We start from the raw sequence: 27,843 nt of genomic DNA, 5'->3' as shown, positions 1-27,843 counted from the left end.
TCTGGGAAGATCCCACATGCCGCAGAGCAACTAGGCCCGTGAGCCACAACTACTGAACCCACGAGCCACAACTACTGAAGCCCACACACCTAGAGCCCATGCTCCACAACAAGAGAAGCCACCTCAATGAGAAGCCCATGCACCGCAAGAAAGAGTAGCCCCCGCTCGCCGCAACTAGAGAAAGCCCGCGCACAGCAATGAAGACCCAATGCAGCCAAAAATAATAAATAAATAAATAATAAATTAATTTTAAAAAATAATGACTGTTTCAGTATTTTATCTTACTTAGAAAAGGAGGCAATTGATAGGGGCTCTAGCCAAATCTGGGAGAGGGTGAGTACCAAAATAAGCCCAGCAATGAAACAGAAGCTACTGAAAAACACAGGAAGCCACAAGTCCATATCAATAATAAACAGATAAAAAGGTAAACAGAGGGAGGGCTCTTGCTTAGAGTGGAAGTGCCAACTAGTAAATGTGAGGGAACACTGGAGTTGGACAATCGTCATTTTGTAAACCATCACAACAAAGATTGGTTCAACAAAAAAAATCACTGATGAATGCTAAAGCAAGGGAGAAATGTTGATAAACAGCAGGATATTTGTGGAGCCTTAAAGTGTCTTCCTACAGAAAATTGCAAGGGTAAAATTAGTAACTCTACAGGGGAGAAACTGGCTAGCACTTTGCTGGGTTTATATCACCAATGGGTGGTGGACAGGTGTCACGTGCCTCCAGAAAAGACACTCTGGAAAGGACACAGGATCACTTATGAAGTGTCCCATCCAGGAATGCATAATCTGAAGCAAATCATAAGGGACATCTGACAAAACCCCAAAAGAAAAATGTCCTATTAAAAAAACAGAACCATACACTTAGAAACAGTAATGTCATAAAAGACAAAGAAAGGCAATTGAATGATCCAGACTGAAGGAGACGAAAAACTAATCCAATAGCTTCCTAGACTGGATCTTGCACTGGAATGGAGAAAAATGTTATACATGACACTATTGGATCATTTAACAAAATTGGAATATGTGCCAACTATTATAGTATTCATATTAAATTTACTGCAGGCGATAACCGTTGTTAACACTGTGTTGTTATTTAATAGAAGAGCTCTCTTCTTAGAAATATACACTGAAGCATCTGGGGGAAATTCCTCTAAAATAGAGTAATGGAGCCTACAAATAATAAAGTAAATGGGATAAATTGTTAACAACAGGGGAATATGGGTAAAGGGTCTACAGGTGTGTTTTATACAATTTTTATTTTTGCAACTTTTCTGTAAGTTTGAAATTCTTTCCAGTGAAAAGGTTTTTTTAAAAAAAAAAAATTCCATGTTAATAAACCACTACCTGTATTTTTCCTCTCACAAATGTGGTGATATCGTTCTCATTTTCAAAGATGGAAAGTGTCTGCAGCAGATTCTGCTCAAGCCATTCCCAGTGTTCGGTGATTTCTTTTCTGGAACCACCTGTACGAATGTAAAACGATAATAATAAATGTCAGCCAGTAAAAGATACTTTAAAAACCAGGCTCACTTCATCCATATGCAGTGCCATGAAAGGAGAATACTGCTCCCACCAGCTCTGCCTTCAAACGCTTTCTCTCCTTCAGAAGGGACACACAGAAGATGTTGAAGGATGTAGAAGCCCAAAGAGTAAGTACTGTGTTATGGTCACGTCTGATCAGGTGAGTCCGGAAACTTTTTGGACAGTCTTTCAGAGTAGAAGGCAGCAACGTTTCTCCTGTTCACTTTCTGGATTTAGCCCTATCCCCTTTTCTCCCCCGAGGACCTGCACTTTTCAGGGTAACGCAGACCTTGTAGGATACTAGGTTACAGCTGTTAAGTTGCAACAGTATGAGGGCTCTGGTATGTCACTGGAGAGCTGATGTAACCACCTCCTATAATGGGCAAAAAATGATCCTCACTCCCTTCAATTATGAATGAGATGTGAAAATGGACTATCGCTAGGGAATAGCAGCCTGGCTCCCACCAGCACAGTTGCCCTGAATTGTAATGGGATGAGGTCATCCTCATAGCCTCCATCCAAATCAGAAAGCAGAAGCATAAGTCACCTCGCCTGGCAACTTCTAAACTGAAAGAACCTCAGCCTCGTAGCATAGATAACCAGGCACCCTGCTCTCTACTCACAAATGCAGGGCATTACAGGGATGCCAACACAACGTGTTTGCCAAGACACTCTAATAATCTGCCTTCCTTTTTTAAATTTTTTTTTTCTTGCTCTGGGATCATTAATGATCTTGCAGAAGAACAGTGTGTTAGAAATCATCCATATCATATACATAAATTCAGAATTAAAGAATGATTCACCCCTTCAGATGTCTCCTTAGATTTCCAAGTTATCTTTTAATTGATTTCTTAAAAATGGTTTCTCTCTGTTCTTCGTCACCAGCAATTCATATATCTCAGAATCTCACTGTCATTCCTGACTGGGAAAGGTCGAAGGTACAAATGTGTCCACAATGATACTCAGAATTGCGAGGCGGAGAACGAAAATCTCTTGGAGAATAAGAGGCAGGCTTGAGGGGTTTCAGATCCGCTGATCGAGCAAAGGCAAAACCAAACCGAACCAAACCAAACCCACGTTCATTTTCTTTTACTTTAAGCCTAAACACCAAAAATTGCCTACATGGAATGCTTCTGTAGAGGATGAAGAGCAAATTTCTGAGGGGAGAGGCAGCCCTACGGAAACACAAAAGAAGAGATTGTCTGGAGCCCTTCACAGGCACTTTCCATGGCTCACTCTTTCGGGGCCATAGTCAACCACATGGAAAAGCAATCGATGACTCAGTACTACGTTGTCATGGCAAGAGGTAGAACTCAGGGTACCTGGGTTCCCCTCCCTCTCTGCCACCAGCCAGTTAGGTGCCTTTAGACAGTTTGCTTCATCTCTCTCTGTCTCAAACTCTTTACATGTAACATGGAGACAGATAAAAATACCCAACCCCTTACTCATATCAGAGCAACGTTGTAAAAACTCACGCGGAATAATGTCTATAGATACACTTTGGAAAGCAGAAAACACTGCTCAGATGCAAAGTACAATGCCCATTTGGAATAGTTAGGGAATGAGTCAGCCAGAGAGCTTTAAACATTTTAGACTTTAAAATTTTAAATAGGGATTGGGAAATTTTCTAAAGCACACTGCACCCTTCCTTGTCTGTAAACAGGTCACTCCCATCACCAGCTGTGACTGGCTGTCATACAGGGCCCAGTCCAGAGTGAATGCCAGCCACGTGCCCTCCGTCCGCCGTCCCATCTGTACCTACTGGCAACAGTCAGATGTTCACACCTCAGGACAGAGGCACTTCCGGCCACCCACAGGACTGCAGGACTTCTGCAGACCCACTGGGCACAATTCCCAGCCTCTGATTTTGCTTCTCCTCCGCCCCTGCCTATGTTGATCGCAGATGTGCCTTCCAGAGGCTGGTTTGCACACATCCCTTGGCTCAGCCGGGACAGTCTGGCTGTTGACCAGTATCTCACCATGTGCTGCCCTTTACCAGGTGATCGCACCAGGTACTTGACCTTAGAGTCCCTGTTATACTGGTGGTGGGATCTAACCACAAGTCACCCTCGCTGTTCCTTGGTTATCCTGGACAGAAAAGCCCATCGGCTACAAGACCCAGCGCAGACCAGGTGTGCCTTCACCTTTGCACACACTGCCTTCAGTTTTTTTTGTGCTTATTCATACAGGTCCACCCCCCCATCACCCCCCAACACACACACACACACACACACACACACACACACACACACACACACACAGAGCCATGGTGGAAATGATGTATGCGTACATGCACTCATTCAACAAACATTCACGCATACCTCCGATCTTCATGGTTATTACATGAAGGTCTATATGGCTCATCCCCGTCTTCAAGTAGCCATCTCAGCACACTTGTATTGAAGTTCAGGTTTACTACTCACATTGTTTCCCCCCCACCCCTGCCAATTGCCTTCTCTGTTGCCCCAAGACCTCCTCCTCTTCACCTGCCCCACTGTTCGTCATTTCCACAATCTCCACCTGCCACCACCTAACACGACTACCAGCTCTTTTCTCTACTTCTCATTGCCTGGGATGTAAATCCCCACATTTCTGTCAGTAATTACCACGACTGCCCCCTCCCCCCAATGCTTGTGCTGCTTCTCTGCTACCCTGCATCTCCTGTGGCTTCTCCCACACTTGTCACTGTCACATGAAAAGGCTGGCCTTTTGGAGTCATCACCAGCCGCTCACAGCTCCCATGTATAGGAGAGGCGCTGGGATGTCAAAGCTCAGTATCTTTAGGTTTTCAACTGTTTCAGATTGCTGGGTGCTTTGGGACCACTCCTATGCTACCAAAGAGGTTTCAGAGGTTTCTTCTGGTTATATCCAGATCTAAGATTCCAAAGTTCCAGAAGACTGGGGTGTAGATAAGGAAGAACTTTGCATACCATTATAAGAAACCATTAGCACCATAACTGAGGAAAGAAAAAGACACAAATGCCATCAGCCAATGGTAGTTTCAAGAATTAACTATGGATTCCGATCTATACCCAACAGATACTTTCCAGGGAGAGAAATGTAAATGTACGTTTTACATTTATATTTACTGTGCAAATGCACCATATTCTCTGAACACTTTCCTAAATGCACAAAAAATGAGGACAGGTGTTCAAAGCTCCAGACTCTGGAGACGGGAAGCATGAGGATACCTAAAAGGCAGGGCTGGATTTCCTCCCCCAGCAGACAAGACACATTCTGAAGATGCCAATCGAGTAAAAATTCTCTCTGAAAGCAGGTGTCCACTTCTCATCCTAGAACAAACAAAAAGTCCACGGTACCTCTCAGAGATCACAGAGCAAATGTCCTGCTAACAGTTCAAAAGCAACTGACACTTTGGCCAGACCACCCTTTAGGAACCAGTGAAACTCCAAAAGAAACATGTTGGGATCCTCAGTGTTCCTTATAAATGGCTCTTTCATTTCTCAAGAAAATAAGTACAAGTGCTGCCATATTTAAGAGCCTGGAATTTTCCTTTTGTTATTGTGTAAAGTGAGATAACAGGAAGCTCTTTTGCCACGACTCTGAAAAGGGGGCTGGTCTATTTACCCAACAGTTTGAGCAAAATGTGGTAGGCGCTCAGAAGAGAAAGGAAGGACTTGGCAGTCAGCTTTCTGGAAAGGCTGCATTTACAGAGATACAGCAGGAAAAACAGGCTGACCCGACTGTGCAATCAGCTGAAACAACAAAGAAAGCTGTGTTGGGTATGAGAAGCTTTCAGGAAATCCAAGGTAAAGCTTTCTGCTGTGGGAAAAACCAGATCAACACTTGAGGGGCTTAAGGGTATTTAGAAATTAATTTTGGAAAAATGGGAATCTTTATCATTTGCAGTGTTGCGTTTTGTTTTGTTTTCAGAATACCAGCCACAGGCCCTGTGCATATACCTGGGCAAAACTTAAAGACTATCTAATTTTATGGCCTTAACCACATACAATCTTAGCCCCAAAGATGATAATTTTGAAATTTAAATACCAAATAAAGTCAAGGGCAATACCCAATACACTGGAGTGACACCTGCTGTCCCTGTAGGATTTACAAAGCCACCACTGTACTCTCTACACCCAGAAAAAGGACAAACTTGTATTTGGAGAGGGCAAGAGATACAACGTCCCCAAATGTGGTGATTTGAACAGTTTTAGAAACAAAAGGGAGATTCATGTTTTAAAAATCCACATCCAACTAAAGCCAAAATTTTAAACAGGTTAAATAGTGATAATGAAGTGTTTTCTATTACTTATTCGTGCTTAACCAAGGCCCGGCGCCGTGCTTTCACTATAGACACGCAAGCTCACAGCAATCCTACAAGTAGGTCCAATTACACTCCTTTTATAGATGAGGAAACTGAGGTTTCCACGTTTCTATGAAATCAAATGCAGAGTTTTCTGCCTCCATAACCTACACTCTTAATTGCTGCACAGTAGCCCCTCCTGACATATTTTAGACTTGTGGTAAGTATGCATAGAGGTTAGATCCTCTGCAGTAATAAGGGGCCTGATTATCAGGGAGACAATATTACCTAATGGCTCAGACCACAGACTTTGATGTCAAAAAAGTACACCTGGGTTCAAATCCTACCGTGCCACATGCTATCTTTGTGAGCACAGAGAAGTTACTTAACCTCTCTGTACCCCAGATTCCTCATCTGTAACACGTAGGTAACAACACTTACCACAGCAGTTTGTGCTAGAGATTAAGGAAGATAATACACGTAAAGTCCTTAGCACAGGTCTGGAGCATACAAAGCACTAAATAAACAGTTACTTTGCTATTATCATCATACGCAGCAGGACACAAAGATCTCCTCTTGAAACGTGATGCAGAAGACATTTCTAACTTCTGATGTCAGAGCACTAAGAAACCAGTTGCTGAACTGTTGCCAGACTACCATATGTTCAGCACACATCTCTCTGGCCCTGACACTATTATGTTTTGATTGAAAAGCGTAGGTATGATTGAAGTAAAGCAGGCCTTTACTTGAACAATCCTTGTGTAACTATTGTAAGCTTCTTACATAACTCTGCTTATAATCTCTTACAGGTCATAACAGTATGCTCATAGCTTTATAATCACTTTGAGAAAAGAGAGGCCCAGGTGACTCATCCAACCTTGGCAGTAAGAATTAGTGGTTGATGTCGTTATTTTGTTTACTTTACTTAAATGCCAAGGTCCTCTCCTACCCTGATGGACAGAATGTAAATGGCTATCTTTCTGGAGGGCAGTCAGGCTAATGACACTAAAAGGCTCACACACATGCATATTCTTTGACTCAGCATATCTACTTCTATAAATTTATCCTAAGGTGATAATTAAAGTAATGTGGAAATATTTTGTTCAGAGGATATTCACTAAGGTTTTTCAAAATGCAGTTAACATTAGGGGAAAAAAACCTTAGATTTCCAAAAAATAGCACATAAGTTAGAAAAGTTACCTTATAAACACAGTAAAATATTACCTACCTATTAAAATTGACATTATAGACATGTATTTCTTGACATAGAAAATCTATACATATATGTGTATATACAGACACATATATATATGTGTATAGACATATATCTGTATAGACACACACACATATATATAAAGTCTGGAAGGTGAAGATTTATAATGTGGTATTATTGTTTTATAATATTTTATCTTCTTTGCTTATCTACATTTTCTAATTGCCTGCAATAAACATGATTGCTTAAAGAAAAAAAGCACGTGCTTTTTTTTTTTATGCTGCTGTGTTCCCAAGGATACAAGCATACTTCTTGAGGTATCTTACCAGCTGCCAAATAAAAGAATGTTTAATCATAAAAGCCAGCATGGTGCCGCTTCAAAAGGACTGGGCTGGGAGTGGGGAGGCCTGAGAACTTGATCTCAGCCCTGCGCTAACTGGCTGTAACTAGCAATGTGAACTTGGGCACTTCACTTTGCCCCTGTACCCTATCACAATCTGAGTGTTGGAAAAGGTGGTGGCTAATCTATCTTTCCGTTCTGAAAATGAATGCCTATCTAGGCGCAGATGAGATTCTAAGATGGTGAAGAAAAGGGAAATTAATCAATGGGCAGGGGAATCAAGGTACCATTCAGGGCTGTGTTATCAGTGAGGTGTCCGTCAAGCACACTCCCTCCACCCCATTTCCTTTATCAGTCCTGTTGGAAGGTCAGATGTATCCAGAGGGAACTGTCAACGTTTCCTTCTATCTTTCCAACTGTAACTCTTCTGTCCCAGAGCCCTTTAAGTAATGTCCTTGGAACTACCTGCATTTCTATGTACCCATATTCTCATGAGGCTGTATAACCCTTCTTATTGTTTGAACCTTCCAGTTCTTCTAATGGGGAGAGCCAAATGCGTTGCTGTCTACTTAAGTACCTTGAAGTTCGAGGGGTGCAAAGGACTGGGCTCTCTCCTGCCTCTGGGGTACCAATGCCAGAACACCAGCTGTTGGGGGAACGCCTGCAGCTGTCTAGTGCCCTCGTGAGAGCACAGCTGTGAAATACTCAGTCAATTACTGGTGGGAGAGAGGCAGAATTGTCGGAGTATAACCAGCTCAACAAAGCAGACTGGACCAATTCCTATGGTACTACTTCCTTTATGTTCTTAGAAATGGCAGGGAATTCCCTGGCAGTCCAGTGGTTAGGACTCAGTGCTTTCATTGCCGTGGGCCCCTGGGTTCGATTCCTGGTCGGGGAACTAAGATCCCGCAGGCTGTGTGGCATGGCCCAAAATAAATTAATTAAATTAAAAAATAAATAAATAAATAAAAGAAATGGCAAAACTGATACTTTACCGCACAAACCACTGAAGAAAACGCAAGTCCGTAGGCTGGAATTGATGGCACAATGGAATATCCACCAAAGAGACCGATGGCTTCATTTTGGGTAGCAGTGCAAAGAAAGAGTCATTACTTAGGCAGGGATTTGGCTCCCCTTCCCAATTAAAGGTCTCAGTGCCAAAGAAACATAAAAATCAATTTCTTCAAACCAATCTGGATACAGATGATAGAAGATAATAAAAAGAAGCATCTGAAAATGTTTCACCAAAGAACTCTTGTGTTTTGTTCCCCTCTTCTTTCTGTATGGTTCATACTGTTAAGGGCTGGGTGATTACTACATTGGGAGTAAGTTAGACTAGGTCCAAAACTAGGTCCTGCCTGGCTTCATGTGGCTCAAGTCTAAGGCAAACATACGACTGGGATTTACCACTAAGACTACTGCCTCCTACAGAAAGTGGCCTAGGTGAAGACATTGACGGTAGATGTGCCCTTAGTTCAACTTACACAAAGCAAAGATTCACAAGGCACATGGCATAAAACAAAGGTTTTGCAAAGCTATGGATTCTACAGGGCAGTGAGTTGGACATCCAATTTTCTGCTGAAGCTTCTCTTACAGCAACGATTCATGAAACTAGAGCAAATTAAAAAGCCCTTGCCACACTGTCCCACCAAATACCAACTTTGTAGTTGACGAAAAAACAACATTTAAAATTACAAACCGAAAGGCCAGCCTATCAAAGAATCCTTTTTAAGGTAGCAACTTCCGCTCTTCAAATCTTCTCATGAACGGGAGCCAGGCACTTGGGTTTCAGAGAGAAATTGATAAGAAGGAACAATTAGTGGGTGAATGGGACTTTCACAGTGGTTGTCACTTCCGTGGTGTCTTCTACAAGGAAATTCTGGAGCTGTCTCTACATGTAATCAATATATATACAAAAGCTAAAACCGCTCTGGGTTTATTATAATGATATCATGCACTTGTGATAGGCATCACTTACTGGGAAAACAAAAGCACATCTCTTTGAGGTATAAATTATGACATCAGCAATTACTGCCCAGTGTTCCTTAGCCTTGGCTTGGCAAATAACTCAGGAATAACTCGGCTTTGTAACTCTGGGCTCTTCCCCACAGGCGCTTTCATAGGAGCCTCTGCTTGGCTCTTGTAGAGCCTCTGCCAACTACAAATTGGCACTTGCCACTGGCACTTGCCATCTACCTCTACAAGTATTAAATCCTGTGCTACTGCAGCTGCTGACTCTCAACACCCCCTGAAAGGAGTTCAGGGTGGAGATCAGAAAGTAGGCACTCTGTGCTCTGGGAAAAACTGGCAGAACAGGTCTTCAGATAGATATTTTCAGGAGCTGATTTTATGAGCCCAATTCTTGTATCTCCTCGTATCTAGAAAAGCACTAAAATCCTTCATGGTGACGTCTGCTCCTCGCGACTAGCAATAAACTTCACAAGACTGGCAGAAACCTTCTGCAAAAAAATATGTGTTGATTGCATGTACTCCCCCTTCACCAAAATCACATCTTTACTGACCTTCCCCCCTGCCTCTTTGGAGCAGTTTCTCAGAGCTATCTGAAATGCTGTCTCCTAGGCTATAGTCCTCATTTTGCCCCCAATAAAACTTAACTCGCAACACTCAGTTGCGTACTTGTACGCAGTTGCGTACTCGTTGCGTACTTTTTTAAAGTCGACAGTAGAATGGCAAAGCCCCAGAAACAAAGTGAGGAGTAGTGATGTCAGGTAACAGGGGAGAAAAAAAGGATGGGCTGAGGGGGTGGGAAAAAAAGAGTCAGATAGAAACCAGCTCGTCACAGCCCCATACACGTGCATTGACCTGGGAAGGCCAGGAGACCAGAGGGCTCTGAGGACCTCCACGCTGCACACGTTCTCAAAAGCCTCCAGGCACAAGTGACAAAAGTGCTGGAAGGTGAGTGAGAGTGTCAAACCCTCATTAAGTCCAGGGGCGTTGGTGGTTCTGCCTGATTTCTAATCTCCTTTCTCTTTCTTCACTTGCTGGCTCCCCTGTGTATTTTAACACCATTCTACATTGTTCGCCAACTAAAGGTGACATTTTCCCAACCAACTTCCACAGGGCACCTCCCCTTCTACAGTAGCTATTGGGTGTTTCCCTTTGTGTTGAATGAACCGCACAGAAGGCTGGAACTCTATCTTACATGGGGTTACACTGATAAGTCTGTCTTCCTCAGGGTCCCAGCCTCTCTCTTTCTTTATCCTTTATCCCCTTCACTCCTGGGTGGTTTTCTCCCTGCCCACTCCAGATGCCATTCCTTCATTCAGTGGAATGCAGAAATGCTGATTCATTTCATTGTTTCTCATGGGGCTATTTGCATCTGAACCAGAATAACTTTAAAGGGATACAACTACAATGTTAGAATTTCGGTGCTACTAAATCCTTGAGGGTGCATTGCTAGGGCACCAGAGCCTTCCAGCAGCCTAAAATCACAGCCACATAACTCCCCCTACCCTTGTAGAAAGCCGGCCAAGATTCCTGTCTTTAGTTGAAAGCCCCACCACTCAATGGCACTGTATGGTACTTGTTCACACTAGGCTAGAACTGAGTATTTCCTTGTATTCTCCAAAGCAGGGGCTGGATCTAATTATCTTTATATCTTTAGATCCCAGCACGACACTTCCTACCAAGCAGAGATCAATTTAAAAACTGAATAAAGTCAACTGAAAGAGCTCCCAATGGCCAAAGCTGGAATAATTTGAGCAACAAAATAAAGTTGTATTGGATTGTAACCCAAAGTACAAAGTAAAATATTCATGAGTCCACAGTGATAAAAATAATTGAATAAGTTAAACCTCCCCACTCTGTAAGTGGGGGCTGTGCACGGGGACTTCCTTCCAAGGAGGACGGTATGGGAAGGGGAAGGAAAGAGTAACTTGACAGTGGAGAAACCTGAAAAACATTACTCCAGTCAGGCGATAAAAAACATCATTAGTCATCAATCATCTGGACAGTAGGTGCCCTTGCTTGACATAAGCTGATGAAAACAGCACTTTATCTCTGTGATCTTCCTCATAAAAATACATCACCACAGCCTAATCATGAGAAAAACATCAGACACATTCCAACAGAGGGACATTCTACAATATACCTGACCATTATCCTTCAGAAGTGGCAGAGTCATCAAAAACAAGGAAAGTCTGAGTAACTTCTACAGCCAAGAGGAGATTAAAGAGATACATCAACTAAATATAAAATGGTGCACTGACTGGGATCCTGGAACAGAAAAAGGACATGAGGTAAAAACTAAGGAAATCTAAATAAATTAAGGACTCTAGTAACCATGTATCCATATTGGTTCATCCATTGGAACAAATGTTCCGTCCTAAGGTGTTCATCATAGGGGAAACTATGTATGTGGAGGGTATTTGGCTGCTTTCCAAACTGTCTGTTCAACTTTCCTGTAAATCTAAAACTGTTCTAAAGAATAAAATCTATTAATTAAAAAAAAAAAAATCAAGTGGAGGCGAAAAAATGAAAAGAAAAAAGGTAAGTGTTCAGTGCCCTTGCTCTTCCTATGGTTATTTGAAAAGCCACATGCAAACAAATAACTAAAAAACTCTTAGCCACTTTGGACTGGCGGTTCTTGTGAGAGATCCGATAACAGCATGCCAGTTTACCACCATCTCAGCACATTATTACAGGTTATCATCAGGAGAAATAAACAATCCCTACTCAGTAGGAAGGACTGCACTGGGATAAGTAAGTATTACTTAGTCCACCCAGGACTCCATCATTTCCCAGCTTCCCTGAAGACAGGCTGGGGCCATGTGACTAGTTCTAGCCAATGGGGTGTGAGTATAAGTGGTGGCACTTCTGGGTCAAGCAAGTGAAACACAGGTGTGCCTCCACCTCCCGCACTTTCCTTGTAAGTTGACCTTGGAGCCTTTGTGTTCTAGAGGGTGTTACTACAGATGGAGATGGCCACAGGATCCAAACAAGACTTCACCAGAGTTAGAAAGAAACCTTTATTGTGTTAAGCACTGAGGTTTAGGGTTCATCTGTCAAAATGGCTAGGGTTACTTACCCTAAAATACGAAGTGATTGCATCTCACAATTAAATGTTCCTTCCCTTCAGACAGAAAGTTGTTAATCATAACTTTTTTCCATATTTCCAAACACTGCACTTACCACAGGCGATGGTCCAATAGACCAAAGAATCTGGAGTCTGGTACAGGATGCGGTAAGGAGCAACCCGGGCACTGGAGTCCAACACGACATCAAGGGTGCCCACCAGGAGGCCTGAGGGCAGAAAAGGGGGAGAAATGAGTAAGGGTTTCCTCTAAATCCCCAGAGGCAGCAGTGTGGACACTCCCCTTCCGGGGGACCTGCCAACAAGCCCTCTCCCACCGCATCCCACCTGGACAAAACTTTCCTCTCAGACGTGATGATGGTGACTCTACGTTACTTGTTCCACCCACCTCCAAGAGACACTGCACAAGCTAAAAGAGCGCTGGTTTCAGAAACAAAACCAGCAAAGCTCCTAGCTCAGTCCCTGGCACACGGTAGTATTAATAAATGCCTGTTTCAAACAAAAACAATAAGGTATTAAGCACTGATATCCTGGGGTCTCTGCTTTACCTACATTACACCCAATGTGTATTATTTTCTCCCCTTTAGCATTCTAGAAACAAATCCTTAATTTGAGTAACTGGACAAAGCCACAGGTACCAGTGACGTACATCTGAGTCCGTGTACCAGGCTGCCCCATGTACTATTTTCGTGCGCCTCATTTTTCTTTTGTATTGAGAAGGTACAGTTCAGCTCAGCAAACAGTAAGTGCCTACTATGTTCAAGGCAAACCCTGTGGGCACGAAGTTGAATAAGACAGAGTCCCTAAGGCATTTATAATCCAGTAGGGGAGAGGGCCAAGCAGTATTTTAAGGCTGCATTTAGAAGTGAACAGGGCTGTGAAACAAGCATTTCTCCATCTCAACGGCAGAGTCCTTTGCCATTTGTCACATCAATCGTTATAAGCAGAGATGCTTGAAGCCTGGTCTACACTCAGCTCTGCAAAGATGTAGTAATTAGGCTGAGGATCAGGAAAGGTACTGTGGTAGCGCGAAGTTGAGTTCTTCTGGTTGGCAACCTCAGTGATCTTGCCAGGTCCTGGGGGAAACTCACTCACATCATCCAAGTCGAGGCAAGCTGGAACATTCAACAAACGAACTTAGCAATTTATGTGTGAGAAATACAAATGTCCAGTGTACTGATGCTCACTTAAGAAGAGGCAGTGCCTTCTCTTGCCAGGAGTGCAAATTCTCTTATAACCACCTTTCAGCCAACATCCCCCCTCCAGGAAGGGGTGCCTCCTTTATCTGCACCAAGCTGGGATTAGACACCAAACATTTTCTATACTATTATAAAATTACACGGATACACACACACACACACACACAAATTCTACAAAGTCAAATAAACAGGATTCCTTGCTTGGCAGGATGAATCTAAAAGATTTCCATAAAGTCAATGCCCGTAATTACTCTAAAGTCAGATGCAACCCAGCATAGAGCAGGGTTTGGACTCAGAAGGACCAGTTAGGAACTGTGGCTAGTTGAATAATCTTAGGACATTTTTTTCCAATGTCTTGGTGTTCACAAAATGGAAAATGATATGATGTAAAATGGAAATATGATGATTACAAGATTTTTTGTTGTTGCTGTTTTGTTTTGTTTTGTTTTGGCCACGCCATGCACCATGTGGGATCTTAGTTCCCTGACCAGGGATCCAACCCATGCCCGCCCCTGAAGTGGAAGCACGGAGGCAACTACTGGACCACTAGGGAAGTCCCACAAGATTGTTCTTAAAGACTGAATACAATAAGGTTTGGGGGCAAGAGGCTGGTTGGAAGGAGGGGTTAGGCAACTTCTCTAGAACCTGCCAAGACCCTCCTTTCTTTAATTTTACTTTTACTTAGATTGCATGGTTATTAAGGATGGCTTTGGTATGGAACTGATGGTAGCTGAGGCCGGGAGGGGGAGGTAAAGGCCCTCAGCCTCCCTTGCTCTGCCACAGCTCCGTCTTGGCTCTGACTCTGTTATGACCAGGTCTGGGGCACATGGACAGGCCATTTAACTTCTCGTGGCTTTCATTTCCTCATTTGTAAAGTGGTTGTAATAGCACTTGCCTTCCCGAACCTGGGGTTAAGCAAGAAGCCTAGGGCAGGTTAACACGGGGCAGCCCTACAGTTGTCCTTTTGGTCTTTATCCAAGGCCAGGAATCCACTTAGGTTCACGGCAGACCACAGCGACCATTAGCTGACCTGCATACTCCAGGAAAAACAAACTTTCGCGACAGGGTAAATGAATTCATTTGTTTGCTCTGGCCTGTATGAAATACATCAAAAATCAAATATTTAGAGTCTGCAGAGTTTTCCAAGGAGTCCTCTTCCATATAATACCACACACGTGTGCATTTTTGTTTTCTCTACGGTGACTCGGATTTACCGCAAAGACCTCTAATTACTCTTCAGTTACCTGCAGATGGTAGAGTGTATTAATAGGGAAAGCAGAAGAGTGCTAGCTAAACTAGATTGCCCTCTGTGTTAACTAGAAATACAAAGACATGTGAAATACAAATTAATCCCTCATAACAACCGAATGTTGGTAATACTTCCCTCTCCTTGAATCAAAATACTGGAAGTATGACATATGTTGTTTCTAGGGCACGCAAACTTCAGCCCAGGGTTAAGGAGTCACAGTCAAGGATTAGCCTCTGTGGTTTAATGAGCCTCTAAAGGGGTGTCAGGGTAGATAAAGATTCTTCCAAGGGTGAGCGCAGCTCACTGGGCAGGGCAACCGACAAGAGGCAGTCCGGGTTCTGGAGTTCTTCAGTCCTGGCTCTGCCAACTCCCAGACCCAACCTCTCTGAGCCTCAGTTTCCCCATCTTTCATGTTTCACTAGACTTCTGTACTCTGTAACACCAAGGAGGGAAGACCTCTGAAACGGTCCAACCCTATCTGCACATCTTGACCACCACAAATGTCCCCAGCTACAATCCATCTCCACCATCCATTATCCTAATTAACAAAACCTCCGGTAAAGAAGTACTTTCTTTATTCAGAGGTAAAGAAAACGGAGTGGCTTCAAGGAGATTCCCCCGGAGTGAGGGCTTCTGATGAGATGCCAGCTCACTGACCCTGAGCGTGCGTCCACGAAGATTTAGATGGATACTAACAGGTTTGCCCATATTTACCACAGGGTCTGTGCTGAAATATTTGAAAGTAAATTATAGACAATATAATATTGGGATACTCACATTAGGTGCATATACAATTAAAAACACTTTGTAAAAGTTCTTTGAAAACTTAAGGCACTGGATATCCCAACAGAAAGTAATGTCATGAATTGAGACCCATAGTTGGTCAAATCAATAAATGCATTCTGCCATTCACTTTGTAGCACTGACCAGGATTTTCCCTCCACCTGGAATGTTGTGCTTGCCCATCAACGACCACTTCCCACCACCTCAAACGACAAACTCCTAATTATCTCACACTACCTCTTTCTAACCCTGATCTCCCTCTGAGTTCTGCTTCTGTAATACCCACTGCATTTATTTAAAATTACATGTACATTTTGCCCCGTTCCGTTTCTTCTCCTCTTTCCAGACTGGGAGCTCCATGACGGCAAGGTCTGACTGATTGCTTTGGACCCCCGGACCCTGCCCTTTGCTTGGAGCACAGTGAGCCCTGAACACACGTCTGATGAAAGGACAAGTTAGGTATTTTTAGAAAACCTAAATAATAAGTTATTACTGTGCTGTCTAATCTCTATTGAGACAAGGAGTCGAGACTGGAAAAGAGAAAATACTCCTCCTATACCCTCTGTCTACACTGAATACTAGAAGATGGGAAATCTGAAATCTAGCCTAGAGAATCCCCGCCACCACCACCCCCCAAAAAAGCAGCAATCAGGATTTTCTTAGAAGTCTTATTACTTACTCATCCCTCTGAAGTGGCTGTCAAAATACTGAACTTTTCATCATTTCCCACACAAAGCACTGTTTTAGCAGCTGTTCCAGTCAGCTATTTCTGGTGTTAAACAATCTTTGATAGCCTGAGATAACTAAGTCAAATTATGGTCCTCAAAATAACTCTTCTCTGCACCTACCTATTACATTAGCTCAGGGGCATCTTGTAACATTAAACTGCTGTTTTCAAGGAGATTCAGAAAACACTCTGCAGAATTGGTACATTTAGGCTTCCCACCAGCTGTGGGCGCTAAATGGTATGTGATGCAGACAGAGTCATTTCCACTCCTGGGCGGCCCCTCACCCCTCTGGGGGCAGGGATGTATCAGAAGAGTGTGGGACACATAGGGATGTGCCCATGGCAATGATCAATCCATCTACTGATGATCTTGGGATAATTTCATGTTAAAGTGGACAAGATCCTACAGCTTACTTGGTCTCCCTCTACTCCCTCAGCTTTGTAGCCAGTCAGAGATAGAGCCCTACAAAGACCATGCTGGAGTGGTCTGGGGAGTGGGCTGTCTCCTGATATGGAAGCTACAGTAGTACCCACTAGGGAATTCCCTGGCAGTCCAGTGGTTAGGACTTGGTGCTTTCACTGTGGCGGCCTGGGTTCAATGCCTGGTCGGGGAACTAAGATCCAACAAGCCACGCGGCACAGCTAATATGTACTGAGCACCACTGTTTAATGAAATATTTCAAAACCACAGAAAAGTATTGAGAATTACAAAACACATATCCCACCACTCTGACTTTAACACTTGGCCTTATCTGCTTCAGATCTGTTTTGTTTTTTTAGAAGAAAATATAACATACACGGTAAAGGTCCCCCCTGTGCTCCCCTCAATTCTATTTCCCTCTCCATTCACCACCCTCCAGTTTTTTATTCTTCCCATCCAGGTCCTTATACTTTGACCCCCCCATGCATGTACATGAATATAGATTTAACACTGATGTATATTTTTTCATTTACATTAATGATAAAGAGTAGATAGTGTTCTGCAATCTTTTTTACCCAATGTTTGTAAAATTTGCCCAGGTTATACTTGCAAATCTGATTCATTCATTTTAAATATTGTGTAATAGTCCGCTGTTTAAATATACTGTAACTTATCCATTTTCCTGAGGAAGGGTATTTGGGTTTATCTTCTTTTTTTTTTGCTATAGTAGGCACTGCAATCATTCTCTGTACATGATCCTTAAGCATGTGAGTACTTTCTTTAGAATGGAATCGTTGGGTCATAGGGTGTGTGTTGAGACTTCAATAGTCATTACAAAACTGCTTTCCAAAGTGATTGTGCCAATCCCGTACCAGGAAAGTGAGAGAATATCCATTTCTCCATAATATCCCCAACACTTAGTATTATCAGTTTGTTTTTTTTTCACCAATCTCAAGGATGAGAAGCAATACCCATTTGTTGTTGAAATTTGCATTTTTCTGACGATTAATGAGTTTGGGTATTTCTTCCTGTTTATTGGCCATTCCAGTTCCGTATTCTGAGTTGTTTGCCTTTCCTACTATGCTGACATTTGCTGAAACTTCCAGATCAGAAATTCAGTTTACTATTTAGAGGCTTTCACTCAGATATACACTGGATTTCGATTCACTTCAGCAAATACACACTGATATTTCTAAAGCCAGAGGGGCAGTACACTTGGATTTACTTCTTTATATATGTTCTATATAAAGGCAAGACCTTGGGAGCAGCATTTGCAAGCCCCTCTGCCTCTCTCCCATGTAAGGTTTCTGTAGGTCACAGGCTCCCACCTTGTCCTTCTACCTGCTGCTGCCTCTTTGTCATTGGTGCCCTGCCTGTATGTCTTAGCACTTATGTGAGCTACATGATAATAGGCAGAAAGCACTTAAACAATAACATCCAGAAGCAGTTGCTAACGGATATATATACAAAATCCAGCCACATCATAATTTTTACACTTCTCTGAATAAATCGTTTTTGTTTGTTTGTCTGTTTTTAAAGCCTTCAAGCCTTCACCCAAGTTATTTTACTTGATCTGGAATGTCCTCTCTTTTTTTTTCTTTCTGGAAAACGTCCATTTCCCTCAATATCCAGGTCAAGGGTCACAAGGTATTTTTTTTGTTTGTTTTTTTAAAAAGAGTTTGTGCTTTTTTAAAAATTTATTTTATTTATTTATTAATTTATTTATTATTTTTGGCTGCGTTGGGTCTTCATTGCTGGGCGAGGGCTTTCTCTAGTTGAGGCGAGCGGGGGCTACTCTTCCTGGTGGTGCACGGGCTTCTCATTGCGGTGGCTTCTCTTGTTGCAGAGCACGGGCTCTAGGCACGTGGGCTTCAGTAGTTGTGGCACGTGGGCTCAGTAGTTGTGGCTCGCAGGCTCTAGAGCACAGGTCAGTAGTTGTGGCGCACGGGCTTAGTTGCTCCACGGCATGTGGGATCTTCCCGGAGCAGGGCTCAAACCCATGTCCCCTGCATTGGCAGGTGGATTCTTAACCACTGCGCCGCCAGGGAAGCCGCAGGCATTTGTTTTGCTTTCTTCCCACACTCTCCCCATCCTCTCAACCCCCCACCCCTAAATCTCCTGGCAATTAACTGTCCCCTTGTCTGTGATCTGCCAACCACCTTGCACTTCATATTACTAAGGCAATTATCACATTGTTTCCTACTGGAAAAAAAACTAGTTTCTTCCCACCAGGCTGTGAGCTCCTTGAGGCAGGCACAGCCTTATCTACCTTGGAATTCCCAAAGCCTGGAATAATGTCCCGCACATCATGCTGAATATTTATAAAATGGGCCACAAAGTTTTCAACCTGATGGACATTGGGAGAAACCAAGCATTATTTTCAGAGCTTATTCATCTCTGCCCCACAGAACCCAATATAACAAGTTCTAGCAAACTGGCCATAAATAATTAAACTTGTCTAAGAATCGGACAACGAAAGGAGACCAAGATTTGAGAAAAAGGCGAGAAAATCCCATCTCAGAGAGTGGGAGGTAATGCAGATCAAACTCATATCTGAAACTGAAATTTACCATGGGAAATTAACTTCTCTAATTTCTGGAAGTAACCTGTCACTTTTTAATGAATATTGAGGTTAATATGGAATGAAGTTGGATCCAAAACTAGAGCTATTTAGGGGAAGCATAAGTCTTCCTATTCTCCTACTTTTGGAAACTAGTCCAGAGATTAGCAGTTGTTGCCAAAAAAACACAAGAAAACACAAAGATGTAATCAATTTAAATTCTTGCATCCCTCCCACAGATTGGTAAACACTGTTTGCACACCATACTGGCCAGGGCACCGGGGGGAAGATCAGGGAACTGCATACATGCACAGCTGCGAAGGGGAAGGCTGGCATTGCCGGGTGAGGGTCAGCTCCCTACCTAAACCCGCACCTGAGCTTGTAATGTCACCAATGTGAAGGCCCACCTGGGCTACTGCAGGCCAGTCACAGTTGTGTGCAGAGAAATCCGGGCGATGGCTGGTCTCCGCCTAAAGAGGTAAGGGACAGAAGAGGTTTGGGGGGCGAGGTAGCTGCAGCTCAAGATGAGAGCAATGTGTTTTCTCAGTGTCATAAGCTCAAAGAGTCTAACAGCCTTTCTCAAGCATGGGTATTACTGGCTAAAAGGAAGAGACCAATCCCAACACTGGAATTCTACTTTCAGCTTAGAACAGTCTGGGAGTGTTTTTGTTTTCATAAGTATTGCTTCTTTTCCAACCCCTCTCGCATATTTAGGTAAAAATGGATTCTCAACACAGTTCAAACCATGATTATTGGTTGAAAAAGGCCACACACAGCTCTCCCCTCTCACCTTCACAGCTGCCTCTCAGGACCCTAGTCCACAGTTGCTGTGAAATAGGACAAGTTACTAGAGGGCAAGGGGCGCGTCTACACACACACACACACAACTTGTTTCTGTTTGTGGAAAGATGGATTAATGAGAATTCTGCTAGTGTAGGAAATACATTGCTGATTCTGTCAATTAGCATAGTTCTTAAACTATCTGTGGTTAAGGATCAGTTTGTTTTTAGTTTCCAGTATGTTGCTCACTGAGACGTCTATAAAATACAGTGCCTAGGAAATACTAAAATAGAGCTAGAGAATATGAAAAGAGACAAAGAAAATACAAGCCTCCAATTTTTCATCATTTAATTCAACAGACAAATGGCTCTAGCTTTCTAAATGCTTAATCTCAATTTCTATTCTTTAGCTCAAGGCAGTTGAAACAAACAGGTTGCAAACCAGCACTTTAAATAGCACCGAATTAGGGAAGGGGAGGCTGGAGGGCAGCAATATTCTTGGGACCGTGTTTACTAGAATCACGTATAGTTTTAAAGAGTACATTCAATTCTATGATATAACTTTTTATTTGGGAAATGAAAAAAATTATAGCTCTGCCACTGCAAACTAAAATAAAATCCCACAAAATCATTTCTCAATTGAAAGCAAGAATACATGAATAGGGAAAGGCATGAGGTTTTCGCTGTCTATTTATTTCAAGGGGCCTAGGTTTAAAAGTGTGGTGAAGAATCAGCCTGAAACTAACATGATATTGTATATCAGTTATATTTCAATTTTAAAAAATAATAAAAATAAATAAAAGTGTGGAGAATCTGAACTAGCCTATTAGGTGATCCCGGAAGAGACCCTTGACTCATTTCTTACCAAAAGGGGAGCAGGCTCGAGGGGGTAGAATGACAAGGTCCGAGTGGCGGGGCACCCCCCTCTGTAGTATTTCAAACTAATTCTGGATCACAGGGTCTTTGAATTTCATGCTTATATAAGTACCCAGAAAGTTAGGGCTCAAAATATACGTTCATATTTTCCATCACAAAAGACAAAGCACAGACTGGTTTATAACTAAACAGACTGGGCAGAAAACTGAAATCGGAAGAGCATTTCTCCTGCAGAGCCTTTGTCAAGCAGCCAATTAGTTCTGTGCTACTCAAATCTTCCAAGCACCCTTGAAGGCCAAGTCTTCCAGGAGCTGCTCCATTTCACCCTGCAGGCCAGTCTCTTAAAGTCACATGCACTTTCTTCTCCTGCAGAAAGGGAGGGCAGGTGGAATGGATTTTTCCTTCTCTTCCGTGTCTGAGAAGGAACCATTAAAATATCTCTTTCATACCTTACTTTACATCCCAGTTAAGACCGGCTACATAATTTTTGGGGCCCTGTGCAAAATGAAAATGCATGTTCCCTTGCTTAAAAATTCTTAGGAATTCCTAGGCAGCCACAGTAGAACATTAAACCAAGCCTGGGGCCCTTCTAAATGCAGGTCCCTGTGCACCAGCATGGACCACATACCCAGGGGCCAGCCCTGACCCCGGCAGTGCCCCGGTGATTTCATCTCCACAGGCAAGCTGTTGTTCTCAGACTTTTTTCAGGGATTCAAGTCTGCTCTGATACAGACCAATGAGGACAATGGACTGAATTTATTCAAAAGCACTCCAGGCACCTCTGTGATCCAAATCCTCAAATAAGCCCTCAACCCAGGAAGAGGAAGGTAGATGCATATTCATTATATTTACAGCTGCTTCCATGTATACGATGGGAAGGTATATTGATTCTCATGTTGTCTGTGGAGGCAAGTCTGAACAACACCTGAAACTGATGGCTCAAGGCCGGCCAAGGTCAGCCATGAGAGCGAGGACGCAGGAGTTCTTTTGGTGCTGGTGGGAGCAATTCATTGGTGAGAAGCCCACTATTTCTAACAGATAAGCCACACCCACCACTTCAAGGAAACCTGAGCGAGATGTTCCTCGGACTCCTTTTGTCAGGTGGGCCGAATTTGCAGGAGCCACTTACTGTCCCAAGACGACTGCCCAACCTTCTCCTAATTCACCTAACCCCTTCTCCACAATGAAATAATATCACGAAATAGAAACAGTTATGAATTTAAAATTACATCTAGGTAGGACCTCCCTGGTGGCTCAGTGGTTAAGAATCTGCCTGCCAATGCAGGGGACACAGGTTCCATCCCTGGTCTGGGAAGATCCCATATGCCATGGAGCAACTAAGCCGTGCACACAACTACTGAGCCTGTGCGCCGCAACTACGGAAGCCCGCGCGCCCTAGAGCCCGTGCTCCGCAACAAGAGAAGCCACCGCAATGAGAAGCCCGGCAATCAAACAAAGCGTAGCCCCCATTCGCCACAACTAGAGAAAGCCTGTGCGCAGCAACGAAGACCCAATGCAGCCAAAAATAAATAAAATTTTTTAAAAAATTAAAAATTAAAAAAAATAAAATTACATCTAGGAAATGACCTAGAATGTCTATATATATTATAGTACATCTATACAATGATATTTAGACATTTAAACTCATGTCCTCGAATAATTATTTAATGAGATGGCAAAACATATCTAGTATGTTATGTGGAAACAAACCCCACAAAACTCTAATTTTTGTTCTATATGATCCCACTCTGTCAAATTACAAGTATAATATTGTCTATGCTATGAATTATAACATTATTATTAAAGATTACAAAAATGAACATATTTGGTGGATAAAACAATTTTACTTTCTTTTGTGTTGTTCTGTTTCCAAAAGTTTCTCGAATGTACATTCAATACTTTTATGATATAAAAAAAATTTTTGTTGTTTTCTCAATTACTTCCAGCCTTCTACTTTGGGCTTTATTTACTCAAAGAGAGATCAAGTACGCCATCAAGTAAATAGATGGTTACTGTGTTTACATTAAAGCTGCTCTTCGCAACCACAGGTTAGTAACCTTGTTGCTAGGATGCAACATGCCAGTTTCGGGTCAATATTTAAATGAATGGCATCCTTAAAACACTCTCCGATGGAGAGGGGTCTGGCCTTTGTCTTTTAGAAATTTTTTTTAAAGTTCATTTTTTTCCCTTTAGTATATAAAGCACAGCAATACAACAAATTGATACATATTAATACACACAGGGCTTAACTCAGTTGTAGTGATTGGGTGTTTTTAATAACTAGCTTATCTTTAAGTCAGGAAGTTTACAGTCCCAAAATAAAAACCATAAAAGTTAAATGAATGAAATTAGTTTCTCAACTTTCATCACTGAGTATTCATTATATTTTAAAACTGCGTATTCATTATATTTTAAGTACCCACAGTGTTGCCTTTAGCTACACATAAGCAAGGCAAATAAAGAGGCAATATGTGTTTATACCTACACTGGAAATGCCTGGAAGGATGTACATCAAACTGTTAATAATGGTTCCCTTTGGAGAATGACATCCGTATGGGGAGATGCCCCATAGGGAAGAAATTAGGAACTCTTTTAACTGTTAGAACTATATTTTCAAAAGTAATTGTTATGCTGTTAGAACTATACTTTATAAAACTTTGTATTCATAATTATTTACAAGATGCATATATTATAATAAAGCAATAATAAAAGAACTACTAAAGGAATACAAAATATCATAATGAAGATCCTGCCAGTAAGATTTCATAAAAGATGAGACTCTGTAACCAGTCAGCTCCTGCTACTTTCCGTCATGGGCACCAGCCACCCTAAGAACTGGTCACCCTTAGCATGCATGCATGGGGTCACACTGTATAAAATAAGGCTGCCTTTCACCCGAGACTATGATCAGGGCAAACACACAGGGGCCTAAGTGGAAGATGAGGCTGGCCCATCACACCCTCTCAAGGGAATCTGAGCTGAGACAGAGGAAGAGGAAAGCCAAGTAGCTACAGAAGCGGAAGCTGAAAGGATTCCATGAGAAGGGAAGGCAGCAAACAAGCCAGATGACACAGAGGCAGAAACACTGAGCTGAAGAACAGATACACAGCAGAGGCTGAGGAAGCCTGGCATCTTCAGGAGAAGAGAGCAGAAATGCAGAGCACAGAGGAGCGGGCGTGATACGGAGCCAAGGGAAAGGCGGGGAGCCACTTCTTACAGCTGTCACAGGCTCTCTGTCAGCTCTCCAGGCCCGGTTCCAGGTCGCATGTACCCTGGCAAGGAAACCTTAGTACCCGAGGTAACTTGAGTCTCTGGTCCTTGTAACCAAAAGTGTCCAACTAAAACCCTAACTACCCCCCTGGCTCCATCTAAGATGGGCTCTGAATAAATGTTCCCTTCTGTATGATGGCAAGGCAAGTGTTACACAACAGAGTGCCAAGGCATTAACAGCAATTTAATAATACACTTTCCAGACTTGCATGCAAATATTCCAGAACAGATAAAAATAGCGGCTACAGAACTGTAATTAAAACAATCAGGCTATTTACAGGGGAGAGGTACAGTAGCAGCCTGGCTTGATCACTGGGTGTTTTGTCTTGACTTTACCCCTTTGAGGGCATCCAACTCCACTGGCATGCACTCTTCAGAAGAATCCTGGTTCTAGCTTAGCCTTAAGTCACCTGGACAAGACTAAGGGCTATTTCACAGAGACATTTCAGTTTGTGATGAATCAAGTGAAAGCAATCTTCACCTAAGGTCCAGATAAAGCTTTAAAGAGAAAACTAAGCTGGGAGGATCTGAAAATAAAAAGAACACCATGGCACCAACAAGTGGGAGAAACCAAACCAGGAAATCTGCCAAAGATGGTTTGACTTTGCAAAGCCAGGTGTGCGGTAGCAAGTAATGCCCTTATTTCGTCAAGTTGTGTATTATGACCTGACGTGTTTTTCAATATACGTTAATGACCTGCAAATGTAGGTGAGTCCCTTATGGAACATATTAAACCCAATTAAGATTTCTTAAGAAATAGTTCAGGGATGGCCTGGAAAGTCCTTGTAAACTACTCTGAAAAATATCAATAATGGATGGCAAAAAAAAATGCTCACTGGCAATAATAAAAGCAGTATACTGGGGGGGGGCATTTTTTGCAAAGTGACTTCTAAGTCATTACCAAGAAATTGTTCTTTTTTCATGCTATAAACCAGACACAATAGACATAGAGCAGTCTGACAACCAGCAATGTCACTGACTCATATATCTTCAAGCAGAGACTGATGAAGAAAGATGAAAGGTAGAGGGAATTATTTTTTATATTATTGTTTTATCAAGGAATGGGGACACTGAAAGTAGTGAAGGTCGTGCTTTGTTTCTTTCACCCTGAATTACATCTTCTATACCTAGCCTCTTAATCTCTAAGCAAAAATGACACATGCACACATAAATGTATATGCATACATACATATACAGACATATAGTGTGCACATATATATATATGCATACACACATATTATACTATGCTCATTTAAAGCATGCTCATTTAAAATGAGTTTAGAGTAGGGGAGGCTCTTAAAAAAAAAAACCCTCAAATTTTGATTTCTATCTTCGGATTTAATGAACACAATATGCAACAAAAGAATAGGATTACATCAAAATCAGTATTTTAAAACTTTTTAAAAAGATAATCACAGGCAAGAACTCCTTTTATGCCATGTTTCTCAACCAGGACAGTTTTTGAAAACACGTAACAGTTCCACACTATCTCTCTCAGATTCTTTTATGCGACCCTAAACATCCTGACTCTGTAGAGAGTCACCATGTGTTCCCTGAATCCAGAAGATACAGACGGAAGATTTTTGCCCCAACTTTTCTTTCTGTCACCTGTATTGGTTGGGGTGGGGGGGGCGGGAAGGGAGAGAGAAGAGGGAGAAATAGAGGGAGAAAAAGCCTAAGTTTTAAATATTTTCCAGTTGTAAATGAACAATATTTAAGATGCTTCTTCAAACTGCACAGGCTTCCTGTTCGACAGCTATTACATAGACAATTCCAGAATGCCAGTGATTCTCCCTTGATGGCTAATTCACCAGCCCTTATCCTTTTAGACATGCCTCCCCTTTTCCTGTTGTGACAACATCTCATTTACGGCTCTCAGACTAATTTCCCGGCAGCATGTCAGCTACAACTAGGGACTCAGGGACGTCAAGGAAGATACTGGCTACAAGGTGCTGAGTGAGGCAAAGGCCCAGCTGAGAACTGGGCAGTGTTGGGCATCCCAGCACAGCACTTCCAGCTTCAGAACTTCTTCTTTGCTGGTCGAGGGCCAGGGCCTCTGAAATCCAGAGCACAGATCAGGAAAACAGATTCTTTCCATGGCTCTGTCAAAGCGTGAAGATTATAAGATTGGGAGAGGCGTGTGCTTCATGCACTCAGGGTTTCCACCAGTGCAACTAGTGTATTCTCTGAGACAGAGACAGCAAAGCAGGGCTCTGGGCCCCCCAGTGCCCAGCCCTTAATTCTCTGTCTATCAGGACAGGGCTTCCCAGTGGTGCCCCGGGAGATGGTGACACACATGGGGCAGCACACAGACCCCTCAGCCCTTTAGGGCAGCTGGGTGGGCACTTACCCCATGTGCCCTGTAAATACTACCAATTCCTAAGTGTGTTATGATGTGAAAATAGGTGGAAAGCTCTGGATAGACTGAACAAAGCACAAAAACCTTTCAGCACATTACAAAATTTCTATATGTTTAATTTTGTTACATACTGACATCATTCGAGTTGATAATATGTAGTTTTCCAAGAGTTTGTCTATAAAGTTATGCTAAACATGCTTTACTTTATTTAAGTGCAATGCACATATTTTTCTTTTGTTTTTAATAGGAAAAGAATACATCTAGCCATGTACATCGGGAGGTGACTCATGTGACATTTTGCCTGATCTTTGATTCTCTTTGGGCTCATTCTTGGAAAATTTTTATTAGGACGGAAAAATCCCCTCCTTGTAAAAGTTTTAGGCTCTCTGACCATCAGTCCTCACTCCTCTGAATGGACTCCGAGGAAAAGTGAGTCAGGGCCCCCATGTAACCAATGCCCAGGCTCTCAGGCCTCCTAGCCCTCCACAGAAGGCCCAATGAATAAACAACCACAATGACTGAACACTTTTAACAATTAGCAAGCCAAGTGATTAGGAAATTACCAACATGCCTATTTCAAATAATTTCCAAAAAGATCATCAGGAAAACCCCTAAAAAAACTAAGTTCCTTTAAATTTGGGACAGTGCCAGAAATACAAGGGAAACATTTAGATGGCAGTGGTCTATCTCCTTGATGGGAATGGGCACGTTTCTAACATGGCAGGGCCCACCCAGGTTTGTGTAAAGTAATCAGAGGTGGCGAATTCAAGTTCTGGTTTCCCTAACTCACAAGCTGTGTGACTTCAGACAGGTCACTTGGCCTCTCTGAGCCACAGTTTCCTGCCACTAAGTCAAGAATTATTTATCTTCTCTGCCCATCTCCCAGGGTTGTTGGGTAGATCAGATGACATACTGTTCAAGGAAGTGCTACATAAACCGTGGAGTATCTTGTCCATGTAATGTATGCAGGATTTTTTAAAATAATGCTTAATTTGACAGCATGAAAAGAGCTTTAGGTCGTAACACTTCCATCTTACATTACAAAGGAGACTGAGTGGTAGGTGAAAAAGCGCTTGTCATGGTTACGTTTTGAATCTTAGTTAAGTGGTCACCATGGTTATTAGTCTCTAGAAGAGGTGAAGGAATAAATACGGTCTCATTCCTGGAGGCCAGGTTTTCATCTTTGTCATTACGAAATGTACACTGAGCTCCTGTGGC

The 27,843-nt window shown here is 42.5% G+C and overlaps 1 protein-coding gene across 3 annotated transcripts in view; it reads right to left on the bottom strand.

Moving 5' to 3' along the window:
* TBC1D9 (TBC1 domain family member 9) overlaps positions 1 to 27,843 on the bottom strand; it is a 130,781-nt gene that overhangs the window by 52,360 nt on the left and 50,578 nt on the right. For all 3 annotated transcript variants that reach the window (XM_061192581.1, XM_061192580.1, XM_061192582.1), the window contains 2 exons: positions 12,501 to 12,611; positions 1,353 to 1,471 (listed from right to left, as the gene is read on the bottom strand). In XM_061192581.1, coding sequence (XP_061048564.1) covers positions 1,353 to 1,471; positions 12,501 to 12,611 — 230 coding nt within the window. The remainder of the gene's footprint in view (positions 1 to 1,352; positions 1,472 to 12,500; positions 12,612 to 27,843) is intronic.

The sequence above is a fragment of the Eubalaena glacialis genome, chromosome 5 (genome assembly GCF_028564815.1).
Source record: "Eubalaena glacialis isolate mEubGla1 chromosome 5, mEubGla1.1.hap2.+ XY, whole genome shotgun sequence".
Lineage (NCBI taxonomy): Eukaryota > Metazoa > Chordata > Mammalia > Artiodactyla > Balaenidae > Eubalaena > Eubalaena glacialis.
Note: the sequence above shows the minus strand (reverse complement) of the source record. Positions and strands in the feature narration are given on the sequence as shown.